Below are 24,760 nucleotides of genomic sequence, written 5' to 3'. Positions count from 1 at the left end.
CAAAAAGGCAATTCGATGTTATATTCTGAAATACTTAGTAACGTTTTCAAAGAATAACAATTTCCTTGAAAAACCTTTAAGCTTATGTAAATGGAGTTTGGAAGAAATCAAAGAAATCAACTATAAAGCCACAATTTGAGACTGGTGCTGAGACCCACAGAGCTGGGATTTGCCCAGGGAATGCACATCAGATAGGACCTCAGAGCTGATTACTGCAGCTCCAGCAGCTTCACACACACACACATGTGCCCACACATGCACACACACACACAAGCAAAAGACACAGCCATTATGCACTGCGGGGTCCAAAACATGCCATTGAGGTGCCTTCTTCAAGGAACCATCATGTCTTTGGCTCATTAGGTGAATTCCTAAACGTTTTATAAAATGCAAATACAAAACAATTCTTGTCGGCTGTGCATTCAACTCAGCATTTTCAGACTGAAACTTAGAAGAACTTTTAACTGCAGAATATGTTCATTTTTTCTTCTGCTTAAGATGGTTTTGGAGTGCTTCTCTGAGACTGTCTCTACTTGCAGATGACATGATTGTCAATACAGAAAATTCCAAGGAATATACAGAAAAAGTACAGGCAAGTGTGGAAGACAGTATTGCTGTCTGTGGCTCCCTGTCCAGGGAAGATGGTGCTTCCGTACCCGGTAGGTGTCAGACTTGGCCATGTGACTTGCCAATGCAACATGAGTAAAAGTGACATGTCACTCCTAAGCAAGACTTTAAGAGTCTACACATGGTTCCTCTTCATCTCTTTCCCTCTATTACAACTGCTGGTAAAATTTTTGATAAAGGTTGCTCCATCATCTTGCATTGTAAATGGTGGACCAACCTGTGATGGAAGGTAGTAAGGATGAGAAATAAACTATTCTTGCTGTAAGGCAGTGAGATTTGGGAGTGACTTCTCATGGTAGCATAACCTGGCCTATCGTGGCATCTGCAGGAACTGCGCTGTAAGATGCTATAAAAAATCCTGAAATGTGTGGCACTGGCTTCAAGGCCACACAGGCAGTGAGGAGATGCTTATTGGAGGATGAAGGATGGCACTTGGTAAATGGTATAACATTTGGTAAAACTGTCACCTGTGATAACTTGTAAGGCAAATAATATCCCTAACGAGCTTGCGGCTTTAGGCAGAGATGGGCCAACAGAATGCTAGAACATGCTTTGAGCTATGTCTGCATGTGACAAGGTATTATAAGTAAGAGACAAACGCAGAAAAGAATTGGCCTATGTACAAATAGGAATGAAAGTGAAGAATGAGATTCCTGAAAGTTGGAGTCTTGCACATTTAAATATATCAATGATTCTCATCTCCAGCCAGTAAAAGAAAAATCTGAAAAGGACTGTGAGCAACAAAGGCCAATTAAAACACAGAAATCAAAGATGTGGCCTCAATACCTACTGCCAACACACCAGAAAGAATTAGGCTGACACTCCAAAATCCTTACAGTTGGGCAACATAGCTCTGGCAAAAAGAGTAAAAAAGGATAAAAGTTTGTGGCTCTCCCCTATGCTCCTGATAAACTCAAGGTACCTGCAGTGAAGTCTAGACAAAGGATACATCTCTCCAAGTTAACTGTGGGTGTGTCTGTTGGTGCATAGATAGAGCTGACTAAAGTCAAATAGTTAAGGAGCTGTTCACATTTATAAGAGTTGCACTGCCCAAAGAACCACCCATCTGGGCTCAAAGGGACTGATTACCTGAAACAAAGCAACCTTTGAGCTCCAGGTCTTCTATAGGCAGGAAACAGTCTGGGAAATATGCTCATTCCCCAAGGAAAGCAAATTCTTCACTGCTCTCTTACATGTAACCAAGAAAGGTAATGGAAAAGGAAGTCCCAGAAAGTGGAGCAAAAGGCCATGGAGAGCAATGGACTAGGAAGATACTCCCAAGGGAGCTGATTAAGGGCCTAACCCAGGACTTTTTCCCAAGCCTAGAGAAGACCTCCCTCAACACCTACCCAGTCAGGATTCAGAGCTGCCATGGCCCAGTGACTGCTGTGTGTCTCCCATTCTTCCCCTTTCCAAATGGAGTGTTTATTGTGGATGTCCTGTCCCTGTCCCACCATTGCATAGCACATTTATGAGGTGACAGATAGACTTGCCTTCTTAGTTCATTAGTCTCCAGATCAAAGGGGCCACATCATGTCCTGATATAAGGATGATCACAAAATCCTGGACTTCTAGCCTGCTGCCCTGATAAGATGGAATTTTGGATTGTCACCCATGGTGAGGGGATAAATATATTCTGTGTGTACAAGGGGGAGAAAAGCAAATATTTGTAATCAGAAAGGTCTCAAATAGACTGTATTATTATTAAAAAATATTTATTACCCCTCCCTAAAGGAAAGTATACTTCCTCGTCCCACTGACTCAGGGTTAGCCATGTGGCTTGCTTCAGCCAGTGATGTGAATGGAAATGACGTGTATCACTGCTGGATAGAAAACTTAAGAGCCAACACATGGTTCCCATTTTATCTTCTTCTTCTGCCATGACAGCCACCAGTGTCCCAGATGTAGTCTGGTCCGCAATCCCGAATCACAGAAAGCAATGACATGGAACAGAGCTGCAGTGGACCTGTAATGGACATGTTGCATGAATAAGAAATAAGCCCTGGTTTGTGTAAGCCTTTGAGCATAACTTAGGCTGTCCTTACCGTATAGCACAGGTGCAACTATTTGTTTTGTCAGTATTTGGGTATGTCTCCATTAAAAATGAAATCAAATCCCACTTTCTATCTGCTTCATTAATGAGTTTTGCTAGGCATCTGAGTTAGCAGATTTGTGTTGCAGAGAATATGTGCCCTCTAGGTATTCTAGACTGACTTTCAGAGGCCATTTGAGAAGTCTTCTGCCTGGAAGGCCAAGAACAACTTTGGAAGGGAGCTCTGTTGGAATGTCACGAATGGGTGCAGAAAAGTCCCTTTGTGACTTTATAGTTTGGGGTCCTGGGTCACACTGCCACATGGTAGAGGAGCCAAGTTTGCAGGCCACTTGCCCTTGCAAGGCAACATGAGTTCCCCTACATCTTTCTCCATATGCACAACCCATCCTATACTAGATTAGATGTTCTGAAACATGGGTTTGGGTTTTTTTTTTTAATTGGTAATTCATGAGACGGAGGATTAATTTCTAGTTAAGCTGGAAAAAACCATGAGACATTTGCTGTAACTCTAACCATCAAACCAAAATGGATAAACTACAACATCAGTTTTCTGAACTTCCCAGAGAGCTGGGGATATAGCTAAGTGAACAGAACTCCAGAAAGTGATGAGCTTTTCATAGAAAAGAAAAAACCATGGATTTTCTCATGCCTAGGGAAGGGGAGGATGAGGAGGAATCTTCCATAGATGAGGGAAGAAGAAACCAGCTGAACTTTTAATTAACATGTGGGTTGGTGTGACAGATTAGAATTCTAAAGAGCCCCAGCTCCAGAGCACATCATTCATCAGCTTGCCCACAAGTCTTTCCAGAGTGTCTAGGGACAGACATCAAAGCTGGGGGCAGGGTAGGAGAGCTGAGAGAAATCAACTAAGGTATTTCGGACCTTCAGCTGCAGAGAGTTGGAATAAGGCAGAAAAACCAAGAGAAACTCCTCCAGGCCTTTTGGAAGGGAAAAAAATCAAGGTGCAGAAAGCTGGAATGGGATGGGACTAGAGGGCAAAGTGAACCCAAAAAGCTGGCAGCTGGTCTGAAACACATGGGTCTCCTATCGTCTGAAAAGCTGACAGCTAAGCTATAAAGCTCCAAGAAATCCTGAAATTGTGCAGTTCTTAGACTCCAGACCCCACAGAAGGGAAATTTCTGATCCCATTCACAAAACATTTCAAACCAGTAGTGAACTGAATCAAAACTAGAGTTGCAATGAAGTCCAGACCCAGCCCAATTACGGGTCAGATTGACTTTGCTTCCAACTCTAGTGGCTTGACATAAGAAGTAGTGTGTCCTTTTTAGGAAATAAATGTTGACTTCAGTCTCTAGCACTCTTTTATGCCAAGTGTCTAGCATATAATAGTTTTTCTAAGTTATGAGACCTAAGAAGAAGAAAGAGCATGTGGCTGTGACCAAGAGAGTAAGTAGCTAATGGAAATCAACAGCAGAGATGGCCCAGGCATTGGGACTGTCAGAAGAGACTTTTAAAAATTATGATTAAGATGCTAATATGTCTCAGATGAATAGATGATATGTATTAAGAGTTGATAAATTTCAATAGAGAAGTGAAAACTACATAGAGGAATCAAATAGATTGGAAGAGATGAAAAATACCACATCAAAAAAGAGGCCGGGCACAGTGGCTCATGCCTGTAATCCTAACACTTTGGGAGGCTGAGGCAGGCAGATCACTTGAGGTTAGGAGTTCGAAACCAGCCTGGCCAACATGGTGAAACCCCATCTCTACTAAAACTACAAAAAAAAAAAAAAAATATATATATATATATATATATACACACACACACACATATAGCTGTGGTGGTGGACACCTGTAATCCCAGCTACTGGGGAGGCTGAGGCAGGAGATTGCTGGAACCCGGGAGGTGGAGGGGTTGCAGTGAGCCAAGATCACACCATTGCAGTCCAGCCTGAGCTACAGAGCGAGACTCCATCTCAAAAAACAAACAAAAACTAAAGAACCCATTAGATGAGCTTCACAGGAGACAAGATTTCACCACAGGAAAGAATCCATGAACCTGAAGACAGGCCAATAGAAAGTGTCCAAAATGAGATACAAAGGAAAAAAAAAAGTGGAAGCCCTCCCCGCAAAGAATCCAAGATCTGTGCAACAATATCAGATGGACTAACCTATGTATATTTGGCATCTCACAAGCAGAAGAGAGAGAGAATAAGGTAAAAGAAATATTGGAAGGTATGATGGCTGAGAATTTTCCAAAATTGATTAAAGATGTCAATCTACATATCCAAAAAGCTCACCAAATCCCAAATGGGTTAAATGCAAAGAACACAACACATTAGACAATGTAAAATCAAGCTAATGAAAGCCAAAGATAAAATCTTGAAAGCCATCTGAGGACAAAAGACACATCATATGTATACAAGAGAACAACAATACAAATTAAAGCTGACTTTCTACCAGGCACAGTGGAGGCCAGAAGATGATGGAATAACTTCCTTCAAGTGCTGAAACACTTAGAGAATGTAGAATATAGAACTCTTTGTCCAGAAAATTGTCTCAAAAATTAATGCAAAAGAGACATTTTCAGATATATAAAATCCAAAGGAATGTGTCTTAGTAGACCTGCACTACTAGAAATGGTAAAAGAGGTTCTTCTGGCTGAAGAGAAATTATACCACATAAAACTCTGGATCTTCAGGAAGGAAGAGCACCAGAATGGGTAAATATCAGGGTAAATATTTTTTAAATTTTATCTTTTGTTTTACATAGTTTATTTTATATATTTTTATATAGTTCTGTATGTAGTTTATATATAGTTCTGAATTATTCAAAAGACTATTAACAGGCTGGGCACGGTGGCTCATGCCTGTAATCCCAACACTTTCAGAGGCCAAGGTGGGAGGATCACTTGAGTCCAGGAGTTCAAGACTTGCCTTGGAAACATGAAGAAACACCATCTCTACAAAAAATACAAAAATTAGCTGAGCATGATGTGTGTGCCTGTAGTGCAGGCTACTTGGGAGGCTGACATGGGAGGATCACCTGAGCCCAGGAGGTCGAGGCTGCAGTGAGCCGTGATCGCACCACTGCACTCCAGACTGGGTGACAGAGTGAGAATCTGTCTCAAAAAAAAAGACATTATTATTATTATTATTATTGTTATTATTATTATTATTTTGAAATGGAGTCCTGCTCTGTCACCCAGGCCAGCACGCAAAGGCACAATCTCAGCTCACTACAACCTCCACCTCCTGGGTACAAGCGATTCTCCTGCCTCAGCCTCTCGAGTAGCTGGGATTACAGGCACGTGCTGCCACACCTGGCTAATATTTGGATTTTTAGTAGAGATGGGGTTTCACCATGTTGGCCAGGCTGGCCTCAAACTCGTGACCTCAGGTGATCTACCTGCCTCGGCCTCCCAAAGTGCTGGGATTACAGGCATGAACCACTATGCCTAGACTTTTTTTTTTTTTTTTGAAAAAGGTTTATAGCATAGATAGAAGTAAAATGTAAGACATCAAAAGTACAGAGGGGAAAAGGGAATTATACTATTATGAAGTATTTACGCTGTCCCTGAAATATTATAATGGCATGTAAAGATAGATTGTGATGACTTAAAGATGCATATTATAATTTCTTTTTATTATTATTATTATACTTTAAGTTTTAGGGTACATGTGAACAATGTGCAGGTTTGTTACATATGTATATATGTGCCATGTTGGTGTGCTGCACCCATTAACTCATCATTTAGCATTAGGTATATTTCCTAATGCTATCCCTTCCCCCTCCCCCCGCCCCCAACAACAATCCCCGGTGTGTGATGTTCCCCTTCCTGTGTCCATGTGTTCTCTTTGTTCAATTCCCACCTATGAGTGAGAACACGCGATGTTTGGTTTTTTGTCCTTGCGATAGTTTGCTGAGAATGATGGTTTCCAGCTTCATCCATGTCCCTACAAAGGACATGAACTCATCATTTTTTATGGCTGCATAGTATTTCATGGTGTATATGTGCCACATTTTCTTAATCCAGTCTATCATTGTTGGACATTTGGGTTGGTTCCAAGTCTTTGCTATTGTGAATAGTGCCACAATAAACATACGTGTGCATGTGTCTTTATAGCAGCATGATTTATAATCCTTTGGGTATATACCCAGTAATGGGATGGCTGGGTCAAATGGTATTTCTAGTTCTAGATCCCTGAGGAATTGCCACACCGACTTCCACAATGGTTGAGCTAGTTTACAGTCCCACCAGCAGTGTAAAAGTGTTCCTATTTCTCCACATCCTCTCCAGCACCTGTTGTTTCCTGACTTTTTAATGATCGCCATTCTAACTGGTGTGAGAGGGTATCTCATTGTGGTTTTGATTTGCATTTCTCTGATGGCCAGTGATGATGAGCATTTTTTCATGTGTTTTTTTGCTGCATAAATGTCTTCTTTTGAGAAGTGTCTGTTCATATCCTTCACCCACTTTTTGATGGGGTTGTTTGTTTTTTCCTTGTAAGTTTGTTTGAGTTCATTGTAGATTCTGGATATTAGCCCTTTGTCAGATGAGTAGGTTGCAAAAATTTTCTCCCATTCTGTAGGTTGCCTGTTCACTCTGATGGTGGTTTCTTTTGCTGTGCAGAAGCTCTTTAGTTTAATTAGATCCCATTTGTCAATTTTGGCTTTTGTTGCCATTGCTTTTGGTGTTTTAGACATGAGGTCCTTGCCCATGCCTATGTCCTGAATGGTATTGCCTAGGTTTTCTTCTAGGGTTTTTATGGTTTTAGGTCTAACATGTAAGTCTTTAATCCATCTTGAATTAATTTTTGTATAAGGTGTAAGGAAGGGATCCAGTTTCAGCTTTCTACATATGGCTAGCCAGTTTTCCCAGCACCATTTTTTAAATAGGGAATCCTTTCCCCGTTGCTTGTTTTTCTCAGGTTTGTCAAAGATCGGATAGTTGTAGATATGCAGCATTATTTCTGAGGGCTCTGTTCTGTTCCATTGGTCTATATCTCTGTTTTGGTACCAGTACCATGCTGTTTTGGTTACTGTAGCCTTGTAATATAGTTTGAAGTCAGGTAGCGTGATGCCTCCAGCTTTGTTCTTTTGGCTTAGGATTGACTGTCAATGCGGGCTCTTTTTTTGGTTCCATATGATCTTTAGTTTTTTCCAATTCTGTGAAGAAAGTCATTGGTAGCTTGATGGGGATGGCATTGAATCTGTAAATTACCTTGGGCAGTATGGCCATTTTCACAATATTGATTCTTCCTACCCATGAGCATGGAATGTTCTTCCATTTGTTTGTATCCTCTTTTATTTCATTGAGCAGTGGTTTGTAGTTCTCCTTGAAGAGGTCTTTCACATCCCTTGTAAGTTGGATTCCTAGGTATTTTATTCTCTTTGAAGCAATTGTGAATGGGAGTTCACTCATGATTTGGCTCTCTGTTTGTCTGTTATTGGTGTATAAGAATGCTTGTGATTTTTGCACATTGATTTTATATCCTGAGACTTTGCTGAAGTTGCTTATTAGCTTAAGGAGATTTTGGGCTGAGATGATGGGGTTTTCTAGATATACAATCATGTCATCTGCAAACAGGGACAATTTGACTTCCTCTTTTCCTAATTGAATGCCCTTTATTTCCTTCTCCTGCCTGATTGCCCTGGCCAGAACTTCCAACACTATATGGAATAGGAGTGGTGAGAGAGGGCATCCCTGTCTTGTGCCAGTTTTCAAAGGGAATGCTTCCAGTTTTTGTCCATTCAGTATGATATTGGCTGTGGGTTTGTCATAGATAGCTCTTATTATTTTGAGATACGTCCCATCAATACCTAATTTATTGAGAGTTTTTAGCATGAAGGGTTGTTGAATTTTGTCAAAGGCCTTTTCTGCATCTATTGAGATAATCATGTGGTTTTTGTCTTTGGTTCTGTTTATATGCTGGATTATGTTTATTGATTTTCGTATGTTGAACCAGCCTTGCATCCCAGGGATGAAGCCCACTTGATCATGGTGGATAAGCTTTTTGATGTGTTGCTGGATTCGGTTTGCCAGTATTTTATTGAGGATTTTTGCATCAATGTTCATCAAGGATATTGGTCTACAATTCTCTTTTTCTGTTGTGTCTCTGCCAGGCTTTGGTATCAGGATGATGCTGGCCTCATAAAATGAGTTAGGGAGGATTCCCTCTTTTTCTGTTGATTGGAATAGTTTCAGAAGGAATGGTACCAGCTCCTTCTTGTACCTCTGGTAGCATTCGGCTGTGAATCCATCTGGTCCTGGACTTTTTTTGGTTGGTAAGCTATTAATTATTGCCTCAATTTCAGAGCCTGTTATTGGTGTATTCAGAGATTCAACTTCTTCCTGGTTTAGTCTTGGGAGAGTGTATGTGTTGAAGAATTTATCCATTTCTTCTAGATTTTCTAGTTTATTTGCGTAGAGGTGTTTATAGTATTCTCTGATGGTAGTTTTTGTATTTCTGTGGGATCGGTGGTGATATCCCCTTTGTCATTTTTTATTGCGTCTATTTGATTCTTCTCTCTTTTCTTCTTTATTAATCTTGCTAGCAGTCTTTCAATTTTGTTGATCTTTTCAAAAAACCAGCTCCTGGATTCATTGATTTTTTGAAGGGTTTTTTGTGTCTCTATTTCCTTCAGTTCTGCTCTGATCTTAGTTATTTCTTGCCTTCTGCTAGCTTTTGAATGTGTTTGCTCTTGCTTCTCTAGTTCTTTTAATTGTGATGTTAGGGTGTCAATTTTAGATCTTTCCTGCTTTCTCTTGTGGGCATTTAGTGCTATAAATTTCCCTCTACACACTGCTTTGAATGTGTCCCAGAGATTCTGGTATGTTGTGTCTTTGTTCTTGTTGGTTTCGAAGAACATCTTTATTTCTGCCTTCATTTCGTTATGTACCCAGGAGTCATTCAGGGGCAGGTTGTTCAGTTTCCATGTAGCTGAGCGGTTTTGAGTGAGTTTCTTAATCCTGAGTTCTAGTTTGATTGCACTGTGGTCTGAGAGACAGTTTGTTATAATTTCTGTTCTTTTACATTTGCTGAGGAGTAAGATGCATATTATAATTTCTAAGACAACCTCTAAAACAATACCAAAAGAAGTCAGGCTAAAATATCAATGAAGGAGAAAAAATGGAATATTTAATAAAAATATGTGATTTGCCCAAAATAACTAAGAAAGGAGAAACAGAACAAAATACAGATGGAATAAATAAAAGTTAAATAACAAGATGGAGGCAAGACCCAATTATAATGCTGTTTATAAGACACTGATCAATATAAATGTGTAGACAGGCTGAAAATAAAAGGATAAGGAAAAACATGCCATGCAAACACTAGGCATAAGAAAGCCTATTACTAGATTAGTATCAGTGTAAACTGCAAAACAAAAAATGTTGCTGGATAAAAAGGGACATTTCATAATGATAAAAGGGCCAATTCATCAAGAAGATATAGTAATCCTAAATTTTAATACACCTATTAAAACAACTTTAAAATACCTAAAGCAAAAATTGACAGAACTAAAAAGTGAAATCGAATTTACATTTCATTCAATCATTCATTCCCTGAAAAAGTCTCATTGCTTTTCTCAGAAGGGGAATTTCTATTTAAATAAAGTTTAATAAGTGTGCAATTAAGATGCCATATTGTATTATTTTGAGTATTGCTCTTTTAGGATACAATTTATGTTGCTTATTTCAGGCTGTCTGCATTGTTAAACATTGATTACCATACATTATTTTTTCCTAGACCCTGTGTGGTGCTTCCTTAAGAAAGTTATGCCATAATGATTAATTACAGCAAAGGACTCCTCCTATGATTAACCCTGCTTCAGAGGTTCCTTTTGTTTTTTGTTTTTCATATTCAATCATTTCCTTCTAAATGATATTGCTTAATCTTTCAGATTCTTCTACTAAAAAATTTACCAGATCGCTGGCACATCTAATTCCTTCCAAAATTTTTATAATCATTGATGATTTTTAATGATTTAGTGTTTCTCAAGCCCTCAAAGCCTCCTAGCGCTACAAACCCTCCAAAGCAGCAGCTCTGCTTAGCGGGCAGAGCAGACACCCACTCCTGTGAATGAGCAGAACCACCACTCTCGGTGGAAAAGCGTAGTTAACTGTTTCCTCATTGCCCACGAGGAAAGTGTCTTTGCATGCCTGAGGACCACGGCCATTTTGTCATTTCCCATCAAGGTTTTGAAGATTAGTGTGCCATACTGAGGGGGCACCCGTAGGGGAAGGGGTGAATGTCAGCCACAGACTTCTGGCACTATTTGGGGTGTCTCTGGTTAGCTGCAGCCAAGTTCCAGAGCTTGAGCAACACACAAAGAATCACACTGCATGCTTTACAGGGAGAAAGCCAGGAGAAAATAATTGGACAAAATTACCCTAAAAGTATTCTTCAATTTTAATGGGCGTCAATACATGTGATGCAATGCATGTTTAATTTGGAGCTGTAATCGAGAGTTAGAAGAAAAATTCACTGAATTTACACTTTTGTTCTGACCACCTCGTGGATATCCTCCTTTCTGTACCCAGGAGGGTTCTCTCCCTCTTTTTATTCTGCATTCTATCCCTTTAACAATAAAAATAGCTAATATTTATCGAGTTCTTACTATATGTCTAGGTTTGTCTAAGCACACCTGAATACCAACACTTAGGATGCTGCTATTGTCCCTATCTTATGGATTAGGAAACTGAGGCCTGGGGCCTTTAAGAAACATGCCTGAGAGGGCACAGTTGTCCAGCAAGAGCAAGCAGCCACCTTCCTTACCCATACAGTCTGATTCTGGAGCTTTGATCTGAGCCCTTGGGTCTTGGCAAGTCAATGCCTCGCACCTTTCTCTTAGCCTCCTGTGTTTAGAATCATCACAATCGAGCCCTGGCCGGAAAGAGAAGGGACCCTCAGCTGGGATTGCTTGGAGTCAGGAAGGCTTCTTTGAAGAAGTTAGGAGAGACTGAGTGTTTAGGAGTCAGGAGAAATCCAGCAGAGGAAGGGAAGGGGTGCTCACCAGGCAAAAGGAGCAAAGGTGCAAAGCGCTCAGATGAAGAGCATCACAAAGGTGTCATGGGATCAGGTGACACTCAGAGGAGAAGCAATGGCCCAGTGTCTGGCTCATGGAAAGACTTCAGAAGTGGCTGATGTGTCCATCATTGGCAATATGTGGCTGTTGTGGTCATTGTAGCTCCTCTCTGTCCTGAGCTCAGGTGAGCATTCCAGGCCGCAGCGGCAGTTTTCCCTGGCTGTCCCACAAACACTTCAAACTCAGTGGGTCTGGAGGGAGCTCAGTGCCATGGCCACTACCTGCAGGCAGCAGTCCTGCCTCACCTCTTCCTCTCTCCCACCTCACATCCCAGCCAGGCCTGTGGTCCCCCTGGCCTTAGGCCTTTTCTCTCTTCGCATTTCCACAACCTCAGATCAGGCCTTCGTTTTCTCCCACACCTAATGTTGTAATAACTTCCTGGCTGGTCCCCCACTCGCCAACCCCAATCCATGCCCTAATGCTACCCCCATTATCTCTCTAAGATTCAGTCAGATCATGCAACCCCTCTAAGCCTTCAATGGCTGACAGTATTTACCCGCCGCAAGCCAACAAACAACAGCAAGATCACGCATGAAACACCAAAGCACCCCTGTGAGACTCAGATGAGAAAAGATACTATTGCTGCTAGTATGTATGGTTACTCTAGTTGATGAAATAATGAGACAAGCTTAAAAACTGGAAAGAAGGAAGCAAACCCATCATTTGGTGAAGATGGTATGATTATCTGCCTACGAAACCAAGTGAATCAACTAAAAGGAAACTATTAAAAACTATTAAAACTAGGACCTGGAAGAAGACTAGGCACAGATTAATATACAGAAATTACCTCCCTAAATATAAACAACCAGTTAGAAAATGTATTGGAAGAAAAGGTACAATGAAAAGGAAAATATATATAATAATATAATGGATAATGTGCAAGATCTGAGAAATGTGAAAAATAGAACAGCACAGAAAAGACAGATTGGAACCTTCAATTTTATGAAGATGTTACTTCTCCTTACATTAATATGTAAATATAGAAATGTCCTAACAAATATGCCAAAAAATACCAATAAGATTTTTTTAGTAACTAGACAAACTAATCTGCAGTTTATGATGCAAAAATAATGCGTAATAATCCTAAAAACTTTTTAAGAGGAGCACTAAAAAAGACCAAGTCCTGCCAGATACTAAAATATATTAATGTTAAAGTCACAGTTGCTAGAACACAGTGGTATGAATAAAACCCAGAATAGATCAATGGAAAAAACAATGAAGTCCATAAAAAGACCTACTGGGATACGTATAAGCATTTAGTATATGACAAAAGATAAATGCAACTTAACTGAAAAACTCTCTCAAAGGATCTGTTAAATAATCATCTGGAAGAGCCCTGGGCTTTTTCTGTTTACTGATCCTGTGTGTGCTGAAAGAGGGGACAGCCAGTGACACTTCCTATTCAACAGCTAAGTTTTATAAGTATTTATATGGGTTAGGAATTCACACATGCCAATTTTAGCATTATTCCCTGGGCAAAAAAATATCAAGTAAGACAGTCTATCAAAATTGCAAGACTTCTTCAAGATGATTGTCACAGGACATGGCAATACATTCTAAAGTCTAGGAGTCTTGCAAGACCTCCAAAGGCAATTTTATGGTAACAGAAGATAGAAGAGTGCAGTAGTTAAGGATATTCATGCCAGTTTTTGCAGTTCCCAGGAAACCAGGATGGCTATTCACGTGAAAGTTCCCCATTTAACACTTTTCAAATTGGATCTGTGAATGATGTTTCTTTCTCCACAGCTGCAGGACAGAGAGAACATCTTCATTTCTTTCTTAGATTCGTTTTTTTTTTCATTATGAAGACTTGCATTTTAAAGACAGACTCTGGAATTTCATTAGCTAGCATTATAAATGTAGTAGACCCATAGAGATCATTTTTGCTAGAAAAAAAAAGTACCTGAGTAAACTCTTCCTGAGTTTGCTCAATAAGACTGAAGTGAGCAGCACAGAACAGGTTTTCTTCTTCAAGGGCATCTTAAGAAGGCCAAAGACTAGGGAGTGACTGTCAAGTTCAACAATATGGAGGGTGTTGGAGAGCTTGCCAAGACCATCAGTTTCTGTAGAGAGAATCCCTTGGTCCATTTTATCATCACCATCATCATCATCATCATCATCATCATCATCATCATCATCATCATCATCACTATTTGTCTGGGAGAGAGGGCTCCTGGACAGACTTGTGTGGAATGTTTGGGGTAGGGAGTGATGGGTGGTGAGTCAGAGAGGATGCTTGACCTTTCTGTGTACATGTGTTGGATTCATGTCCCCTCCCTGCTTTCAGCTCCCCCTCTCTGCCTTGCGTTATACCAGGTACTCCCTATTTCTGAGCTCACATTCTTGGGTCTTCTGCGTCATAGCTCCTCTCACCACCAGCTCTTCCCGAACTTTCATAAATATATGGAGCTCTCTTGCCTGATGATAATCCTTCTCCTGATCTCTTTTTTCTTATAGATTTATTCCTCTTAATTCCTTTGCTTTATTTTAGTGGGTTCTTGGTAGGGAGCAGAGAGAAACAGATGTGCCACCTTTAACTGGATGCCTGTTGAATGGTTTTCAGCAAGGAAGTTTTCAAATTGCATGGTGCTGAGCAGAGAATGGGTTGTAGGGGAAAAAAAGGCAGAGGAGACTATTGCTGCCATCCAGATGATGGCCAGGGAACAATCAGTAGAGATGATAAAAAGGTCCAGACTCCAGTGATATTAAGAGGTGGAAGTGATGAGGTTTGGAGATGGACTGGACGTGGGAGTGCCAGTGGAGAATTGAGGGCCAGCAGCAGGGTGGGTGGTGTGCTTTCACAAGATGTGAGGGGAGGTCAGAACGAGAGTTCAGTCGCAAATGTGTTGAGCCTGGGACATCTCTGCTGCACCCATGTGGAGAGGCCAAATAAATTGTTGAGACTGGAGCTCAGATGGGATGGCAGGGGGCAGATCTCAACAAAGGGTAGCTGCTGTAGTGATTGCTCTTGGGCTGCACATGACTGTGTGCAATTGTGTGGCCCCCCACCTGTGCATGCTTCTGAAGGGAGCCAGTCTGATTCCCTGCCACCCTGATAGGTGTGCAGCACTTGGAGTGTGAGTGACAGCAACAGCACACCTTTGCAGAAACTCACACTGAGAAGTGGACAGCTCTGATCCATGACCTGAGGCCACAGTCTATTCATGAGGCTCTTCCTCTTTCAGCCATGGATACAGCTGTCATGGCTCACATGGTCTGACTGGGACAGCTTTTACTATAAGAGGGAGATGCCACTTGCAAGTGAGGCTCTCTGCTGGGTGCAGAGACAGCGTAGGCCCATGTTGCTCAGTCAAATATCCCTCCAGAGAGTTTTATTTATTTGTTAAGGGCTCCAGGGTTGTGTTTACTGGGGGAGGTTTGGGTAAAAAGCTCAAAGACTGATCTTCCTTCCTGCTTTTCTACAAAATAAAAGTAACCAACCCTCATACATTGCCATTGGTAAATGGTGCAGCCACTGTGAAAAACAGTCTGGCAGTTCTTCAAAAAGTTAAACACAGAGTTACCATATGACCCAGCAATTCCACTCCTAGTACATACCCAAGAGAAATGGAAACATATGTCCACACAAAAACTCATACATGATATTCATAGTGGTATTAGTCATAATAGCCAAAAGGTGGAAACACCCAACTGTCTATCAGCAGAGCAAGTAAGCAAGATATGGTCTATCCATACAGTGGATTGTTATTCTGCCATAGACATTTAATCCATTTACCTTTAAGGTTAATGTTGATATGTGAGGTTTTGTTCCTGTCATATTGCTAATTGTTTTCTAGTTGTTTTATAAATTATTTGTTTCTTTCATTTTCTGTTTGTCATTGTGGTTTGGTGAAATTCTGTAGTGGTGCCATTTGATTACTTTCACTTCCTCCTTTGTGTGATTGCTTTACCAGTGAGTTTTATACTTTTGTATGTTTCCGTGATGGTGAATGTCATCCTTTTGCTTCCAAGTTTAGGACTCCCTTGAGCATTTCTTGAAGGGCCAGTCTAGTGGTGACAAATACAGTCATCATTTACTTGTCTGGGAAAGACTTTATTTCTCCATTTATGAAGGTTGTGTTGCTGGATATAGAATTCTTGACTGACAGCGTTTTTGTTTGTTTGCTTTTTCTTTCAGCACTTTGAATATGTCATCCCATTCTCTTCTGGCTTGTAAGGTTTCTGCTGAAAAGTCTACTGTTAGTCTAATGGGGTTTCCTTTATAGATGACTAGACATTTCTCTCTTGCGGACTTTAGAATTTGCTCTTTAACTTTAACTTTAGACAATCTGATTATAATGTGCTGTGGCAAAGTCCTTTTTGCATTGTATTTTCCTGGGGATTGCTGAGCCTACTGTATTTGGATGTTAAAATCTCTTGCTAGACAGGAATTTTTCATATACTATTTTATTAAATAGGGTTTCTAAGCCTTTTGATCTCTCTTCAACCTCAGGAATACCAATAACTTATAAATTTGGCTGTTTTATGTCATCTCAAACATCTCAAAGGCTTTGTTCATTCTTTTTATTCTTTTTTCTTTAATTTTTCCTACTGGATTCCGAAAGACCTGCCTTCAAGTTCTGAAATTTTTTCTTCTGCTTGGCCCAGTCTGTTGTTGAAGCTTTCAAATGTATCTTACATTCCTTTCAATGAATTTTTTAGTTCCAGAAAGTCTGTTTAGTTGGTTTTTTTTGGTTTTGTTTTTAGAGATACCTAGCTCTTTGGTAAGTTTCTCATTTGTGAATTAATTTTAATTCATCCTGAATTAATTTTCTGAGTTCTTTGTATTGATTTCCAGATTTCTCTTGCATCTCATTGAGCTTCTTTAAAAATCAGCATTTTGAATTATTTATCTGGGATTTTGAGGATTTCTTTTTTGGTTAAGATCTATTGCTGGAAAATTATTGTGTTCCTTTGAGTGTGTCATATTACCTTGCTTTTTCGTGTTTCCTGTGTCCTTACATTGATTTCTGCACATTTGGTATAACAGTTGCTGCTTCTTATTTTTTAATTTACTTTCATTTGGGTGTGGGGGTTCCTGAAGATGTGACTCTCTGTTGGTTGGATAGGACCCTTTGGCTTTGTTTCTGAGTGCATGCAGTAGTGAAGACTCTGTATGATTTCTTTGGCTGGGAATAGCATTAGTGGTATCTGTGGTTTCTTTGGGATGTTAGGGTGTAGGTATTGGTGGAGGCTGTGGTAAAGTTGTGTGGGGACTAAAATGCCAGATGGGCCTCTCTTCAGGTTTCAGCCACTCTCTCTTAGTGGGCTAAGCATGTCTGTCCTTGTGCCCTGGGACAACATATGCTGGCACCTGTATTGGCGCTTCCAGGCAGACCAGTTCTTGGGCCTCTGGTTGGCTTTCTCAGATGCTATTTGTACTAGTGATGTCCTGGTTGGGTGAGTGGGCTCTCGAGCTCCTGGGCAGCCAGGAGGGTTTGAGTGATGGTAGTAGCAGTGGTTGTGAGATGCTCTGTTGGGTCCCAAGTGCTGTGCATTTGTGTTGGCAGTGGTTGCAATGGGCTGTGCAGGCCAGCCCCCAGGCCAGCAGGCAGCACTTGCAGGTAGGAGCCAGCTGAGATGGTAGTGGTAGGGTGTTTGTGCCTGACCTCTGCCCCCCTGGAAAAGTGCTTGAGTGTCCCAGGTGGTGAATTGGGTTGTGGAACCCCCAGGACCCTGGATCCTGCACTCTGTTGGGGATGAAGGCAGGCACAGCCAGACCAGGTGAACTTGTGCTGGACCCCCAGTGTTAAGTGCCTCCCAGTGGAAAGTGCATGCACCTGACTTGGTGAAGGGCTAGGGAGGGCATGGCAATCACCAGGCCCCTGGTGAAATGTTTGAGTGAAGGGCAACAGCCACTATGCTGAGGTTCTGCTATGGGAGTTAGGGCCTGTTCCAGTGATCACAGCCTTGGCTGGAGAGTGGGGAACTTGTGTCCCTCTCATACCCCAGTCCAATCCAGGCATCCTCCCCCATCCCAGCTGTCACAGCTGACTCACTGTTCAGTCAGACCTGGCAGCCCACACCTAACCCTCAACTCAGCCCTGTGGCATAAGAGCCCCTACACAGCTCAAGACCAAGCCTCCACAACTACTCTCGTCCTGCTCAGTTCCCAGGGGAAGTACCTACTTTCAACGCTGGTGGCTGCAGCCCATGCCGTGCTTGCTTCCCAGTTCTAGTTGTGGGAGCTCACACTCTGCTCACACCCTTGTTCCACAAGCAGCAGCCCAAGTTTTCCTAATGCCTAGGCCTAACGCCATTGTTTCATGACACCACACAGTCTGTTAAAAGCCAGGACCAAGAATGACATCTTACTCTAGCTGCTTAGGTCTTAGGAAGGACATGGGACCCAGGGCGTGTTCCCTCCCTGGAGCAGGACTGGGGAGGGTTAAGGTTCTCTCCCATGGCCTGGATTGTACAATCCCCCAGTGGGAAAGTGGACCACAGAAAGACTATCACCCCCTCCGGTACTGGGGAGTCACTCTGGTTCCCAGCCCGTCCTGGCCATGCAGGCTGCCTGTTTTCCTTCTTCCTAGATTGTGGAGTTTTCTTTTGCTTTTCTGTTGAACTGCTGTGTTCCGTCTTGGATAATGTATTCAAAGTGTGATTATCTACATAGCATTTTGGTTCTTCTAAGTGGATGAGGCATGCTTGAAATGCATCTAATCAGCTGCCTTGAAGAAAAAGACATTTCTTAGTATGGTTTGTGTTATTTGTGTTTCTTTTCAACACACTCCTATTTATGAGACTTATGTATTCTCCTTTGTTTTCTTTAGCCTTATTTCAGTTTTGATTTTTTTTTTCATGTTTAGGCATGCACTCAATCTGGACCCCATTTTTGTGATTTGTATGGCAACAAAGATCTAATTTGATTTTTTCCACCATGGTGAGCCAGTTGTCCCAGGTCAACGTGTGGGGCCACGTCCAATGTTTCACCTCTGCAACACACCAAGGCCCATGAGCCCCAGCACTGCCCCTGGGCTCTCTGTTCTACTCTGTATATGTATTTCAACATCATCCTTTCATGATTGTTTTTACATTAATGAGCTTCTAATTTATTTTTGTGTATGATAGGAAGTAGGCATTTAACTTCGTAGTTTCCCAAATAATTAGTCAATTCCAACCCAGTGTAGATTTAAAATGCCAAATCATGTTTTTAAATATATTACAGCCTGTTTGGGGCTTTTTCTTTGCTTCCCCTGATTTATCTGTTTTGACTCCTGCATCAGTATTGAGCTTTGTGTACCTTTCCCTGTTCTTCCTCATTACTCGCCCTTTTTAGCTTTGGCCTGACTGTTCTCATTTGTTTTGGTTTTCAGATGAAATTTAGAATTGCTTTCTTAAGTTTTCACCCCCCAGTCCTCCCAACACCTTAACTGAAAGTGTGCTAAGGTAAAACTGGATATGGCAAAGTTGATGTCTTTTCGCTGTTGTATTCTCCTGTCCAGGAACACAGCACATCTTCCACTGTGTCCTTTAATGCCCCCTTCCTTGATGAAAGTCTGGTGCATTTCTTCTTAAACTTATTGTCAGGTATGTTGAGGTTTTTATTGCTATTGTGAGTGTGGTCCTTTTCTTTTATTATAGTTTCTGTTTATTACTAGTAGGAAAGCTATTGACTCTCCTGTATTTACTGTGGAATTTTTTATGGCTAATTTTTTCTTTATAATTTTCACTGGTTACAAAAAATTTAAATACCAGTTATCAAAATAACAAAAACCAAATTTCCATAAGCCCACTAGACTTACTTGTGGGCTTTCCCCCACATATTTATCTGTAATTTTATGACTTAAAATTGAGTCATACCATATAAATGATTTGCAACCTAGCATAATTTTTGAATCTCTCTCTCTCTTTTTTTCTTTTTTTTTTTTTCTTTTTTGAGACAGGGTCTCACTCTGTCACCCAGGCTGGAGTGCAGTGGCACAATCTCAGCTCACTGCAGCCTCAGCCTCCTGGGCTCCAGTGATCCTCCTGCCTCAGCCCACCACATAGCTGAGACTGCAGGTGTACATCACCACATCTGGCTAATTTTTTTGTATTTTTAGTAGAGACAAGGTTTCATCATGTTGCCCAGGCTGGTCTTGAACTGGATCACTTTTTTAAATAAGCTTTTTATTTTAGAACAGTTTTAAATTGACATAAAAATGGCAAGGATAGTACAAAGAGTTCTCATATATCCCACCCCTGCTTCCCTGTTACGAATGTTTTCCATTAATATGGTACATTTGTCACAATGAATGAACCCAATACCGGTATGTTATTATAAACTAAAGTCCACACATGACTTGGATTTCCTCAGTCTTTCCCTGCTGTCCCCTTTCTGCTCCAGGACCCCCTCCATGACACCACACTGCATTTAGTCACAGTCTCTGTAGGCTCCTTTTGATGGTGACACTTTCTTGGACTTGCCCTGTTTTCAATGACCCTGACAGTTTTGAGGAGGACTGGTCAGGTATTTTGTAGAATGTCCCTCAACTGGTGTTTGTCCGATGTTTTTCTCATGACTAGACTGGGATTTGAGGTTTGAGGGAGGAAGAGCACAGAGGTGCAGGGCCGTTCCCATCACACTGAATCAGGGACACGCACTGTCAACAGGACTTACCCCTGCTGATGCTGACCTGGGTCACCTGGCTGACGGCGTGTTTGTCAGCTTTCTCTACTATAAAGATACTCTCTTCTACTCCAATTCCACGTGGTGCCCTTTGAGAGCAAGTCACTAAGCATAGCCTCTAACTAAGGAGTTGGGGGTTACGCTTTGTCTTCTTAAGAACAGGGTATCTATATACATTATTTGGATTTCTTCTGTGTGGGAGATCTGTGTTCTTCCTCATTTATTTAATCCTTTGAATCCAAATTCATATGGATTCATGAATATTTATTTTTTACTTTGGGCTATAATCCAATTTATTTTTTGTTTTCTTGCTTAAATTGTTCCAGCTTTGGCCATTGGGACCTCTTTCAGTTGGCTCCCGTGTCCCTTGACTTAACCTCTTCTGTGTGTGTGTGTGTGTGTGTGTGTGTATGCACGTGCACACACATTTATCACTTTCTTACTTTCTGGCACTAAAAGATATTCCAGGCTCATCTTGTATGTTTCCTGCCCCAGTCCTGGAATCAGCCATTTCTCCAAGGAGCCCCATTATTTATTGGAGAATGGTATTAAGGGCCCAGTTCTGGTGCTAGGTGCTCTTTGCTACTGAGCAGGTTGCTTCTAGGCCCTCTCAGCTGACAGAACAAGAAGTTGTGCATGCATGCCAACCTGTGTGTATACACACACCTTTAGATATTTCTCTATGTAACCATGTGCATCAACATGGAGCTTATCATGAGTTCATACTGATGTCTCCAGTGCTAACCCATTACCCATGGATCATTCTAGCTCCTTCTCTTGCTTATATACCTGGCATCAATCCAAACTTACCAAGACCTCTATGATACATTTTCATTTGGTGAAGTTTAAAAATATTTTATAAAATAGTCTACAAAAATGTCATGTAGTTGTTTATTCATTTAGACAGGGTCTTACTCTGTCACCCGGGCTGGAGTGTAGTGGCACACTCATGGTTCACTGCAGCCTCAACCTCCCAGGCTCAAGCAGTCCTCCCACCTCAGCCTCCCAAGTAGCTGGGACCACAGGGGCATATCATCATGCCCAGGTAATTTTTTATTTTTCATTTTTGTAGAGACGGGATCTTGCTATGTTGCCCAGGCTGGTTTCAAATTCCTGGCCTCAAATGATCCTTCCACCTCAGCCCCCCAAAGTGCTAAGATTACAGGCATGAGCCACTGCACCCAGCCCATTTTGGCTTTTTGCTTCTTATCTAAATATAGCTGTTAACAATGCCAAGTTTAAGGGTAGCTAAACAAGGTGGCAAAATAGCTTAACACAGCAAGAAAAGGGGGAAAACTGGAAATGCATTGGTACTTAGAAATTAGGTGGCAAAAATCAGTGAAGTCTGGGATGTCAGCAAGAATGGTGGGGTACACAGCCCCATGGGCCCGTCCCTCAAAGAAACATTGAAAAATCTAACAAAACTGTCTCAACCAACTTCATCAAAACTTTGAAAAATAGGCAAAGGTTTACAGCAACCAAGCAAATGCTGAATCAAGAAAAAGGTAGATAGGATATGGTGACTCACGCTTGTAATCCCAGCTTTTCAACTTTGAGAGACTGAAGCAGAAGGATCCCTTGAGACCAGGAGTTCAAGACCAGTCTGGGGAACAAGCAAGACCATACCTCTAAAAAAAGAAAAATAAGAAAAAACTTAAAAATGGTAGGAGAGCCTGGTGCGGTGGCTCACCCCTGTAATCCCAGCTATTTGGGAGGCCAAGGCGGGCTGATCATGAGGTCAGGAGTTGGAGACCAGCCTGGCCAACATGATAAAAGCCCATCTCTACTAAAAATACAAAAATTAGCTAGGCGTGGTGGCAGATGCCTGTAATCCCAGCTACTCAGGAGGCTGAGACAGGAGAATCACTTGACCCCAAAAGGCAGAGGTTGCAGTGAGTCGAGATCGCACCACTGCCCTCCAGCCTGGGCGACAGAGTGAGACTCTGTCTCAAAAAAAAAAAAAATGGTAGGAGAGCCTGGTGATGACTCTGTTTGCCCTTCTCCCACCCCCCAGTCTTGAAGGCAGGATCATGTTCCTAGATGGGACCTGGTCCCTGCTTCTGGAGGCAGAGCACACCTTACTCAAAAAGGAGTGGATATTTATTCTCACCAGTCTGGTGGCTGCCTGAAGGGCTGACACAGGCACTTGTCATTGTTTCACCTAACTCAGAACCCACTTGTTGCAGAAGAGTGGCAGACGTTGCTTGGAAACATTGTAAGGCAAATAACTTGCAGCTTCCTGGAGCTAAAAATTATAGTTGAAGCAAACAATGAAGCACTGAAAGCTCTGGAAGAAAAACTGAGGACAGAGATGCTTTTGGAAATTAGGGCATTCAAAAGTACCTGTGGATACTGGGAAATGTAGAAAGTCCCATACATGTGCAGGGAGCTTGCATGCTCAGAAAAGATCTAAGAAGACCTGAGCTTTCACCTGGGGCTGGTCTCTATGCTCAGTGCAAGTAGGAAGTGAAGGCTAAGGTAGAGCTGTGAACAGCCTGGCTAAGCAATGAAGGAGGCCCCAGCACAAAGCCATCCACAAAACAGATTGGGAGAAGTTTCTGTTACTTTTTCTGTTTCTCTCTCTCTGTTTCTCTCTCTCTCTCTCTTTCTCTCTCTCTCTCTCTCGGTTTCTGAATCTGAGATGCCCACTCCATCAGGGAGGCCTGGTGTAGATGGTAAGGATGTTTACAAAAGCAGCAGGCAGGAGGCGGCACCCAGGGCACATGGCAGGCTGCCTGTCCTTTGGGGATGCTCTCGGAGGAGGAGGGACTCTAGGTGGTGCTGGGAGTGCCCTGGAGCTCCTGTGCTACTGGAGATTGCTGTCTGTGGTTCAGATGCCAGTCAGATGCTGAGTTGATCCTTATTCTATCTGAATGCTATAGCTCCAGGGTGGGGCTCACCCCCATGGCCTCTATCTGTGGGAGGCCAGGACAGAGTTGCTCATCCAGTCAAGCAGTGGGACTAGATAGGCCTAGAAACCAGCTCCCCCACTGCAGCAGACACAGACGTGGCCCAGGCCCAGGCACCCCAATATGGGGAACGGGCTTTCCTGAAGTTGGATGGGCATGCCTTTGGTGAAAGCAGTTTTGGGTTTTGATTTGTGGACACCTGGGAATGTGGGGTGGTGCTTGGCTGGCAGCAGCTGCTGCAGCCTCGCCGAAGGCATCTGCCTGGGGCCCTTGCCGAGCTGATGCCGCAGGTATGGAATGTCTCCCCTGCCAGTGTGCCGGCCACCATGAAACCACAAAGAATTTCCAGAGGAAGCGCAGTGGTGGGGTGTGTGGTTGGACTGTCTGCCCTGCACTGACAGTGCCTCCTGTGCCTGAAAACACATGGTCTCTCCATGCAGGAAGGATGTGCCCGTGGAACAGGTGACACACGCAGACAGAGAGCAAACCAAGAAGGTGGTGTACGCAGTGGTCTATGGAGCAGGTAGGCTGCGGGCCAGGAGCTGGGGTCTCGGGGTCACCTGTAAGCTGGCAGCTGTGTGCCTGTGCCTCAGAAATCATCTGTGAGTCCCTGGGTGTTGTTTATGCTCTGATGACACCTGCAGTCACCAGACACTGGCCAGACCACCCCATGCCTTGACCTGCTCAGAGTCACATCCAGCCTCTCAGGGGAGGCCACAGAGGTGGACGGGCCAAGTGGGACCAAGCCGTTGGCTCCACCCCTACACCATACCACTGTGCTGGGCACCACTGCTGTGCTTGGAGACCTTCGAGGAGACCCTCATCCACACACATGCCAAGGCATTATGAAGTTAACCTCAAGGTGTGCAGCGCTTGGACTCGTTGCCACATCTCAACATGCACCCCATCTCCCTAGGGCAGAGCTCACCCAGCTGAGCCATGCAGCCAAAGCACCCCACAGAGGGCAGAGCCAGGCCTTGGGCTGGGAGCAGGGCAGTAGGGGTCCAATCTCAGGGGTAGCAGATAGGAGAAAGTGGGGCTAGGCCAGGAAGGACTGGAGGCCAGAGGTTTGGGCTGCCTGGGGCCTCTTCTGCAAGCCTCTCCCTCCCCTCCCCTTTTCGCTTCCCTTCCTGCTTCTGCTCCTCTCCCTCCTTCCCCCTACCCCCCAGCCCCAACACCCACGTCAGAGCAGGCCTTCTACTTTCTTCCACTCACCCTTCTTCTACTCTCCCTTGGACTCCCTGACATGGGCTGTCTGGGATTTTTTAATTCTTTTCTGGCCCTAGGTCATGCTGAATCAGCGTGGCCTAATTTCCCCAGCCAGCCAGCTCCTTCTTAAGCCTGTTCAGACCTCCTTTTCCCTGTGATCAGTTCTTCTTTGAGCAGCAGGGCTTGTGCAAAGACCCTGAAAAGAAGATTCAGCATCCTGCCATGGAAACCCTTTGTTTATTCACAGAAAGGCAGCAAAACCAAACAAGCTTCAGTGGAAGAATAATGGGGCAA

General features: G+C 42.7%; 1 protein-coding gene across 2 annotated transcripts in view; it reads left to right on the top strand.

The window, feature by feature from the left end:
* Positions 1 to 24,760, top strand: part of POLN (DNA polymerase nu) — a 169,628-nt gene that overhangs the window by 121,379 nt on the left and 23,489 nt on the right. For both annotated transcript variants that reach the window (XM_054554909.2, XM_063723276.1), the window contains exon 19: positions 23,698 to 23,780. In XM_054554909.2, the coding sequence (XP_054410884.2) occupies positions 23,698 to 23,780 (83 nt within the window). The remainder of the gene's footprint in view (positions 1 to 23,697; positions 23,781 to 24,760) is intronic.

This window comes from Pongo abelii, chromosome 3 (genome assembly GCF_028885655.2).
Source record: "Pongo abelii isolate AG06213 chromosome 3, NHGRI_mPonAbe1-v2.0_pri, whole genome shotgun sequence".
Lineage (NCBI taxonomy): Eukaryota > Metazoa > Chordata > Mammalia > Primates > Hominidae > Pongo > Pongo abelii.
This window is presented reverse-complemented; position numbering and strand designations above follow the sequence as displayed.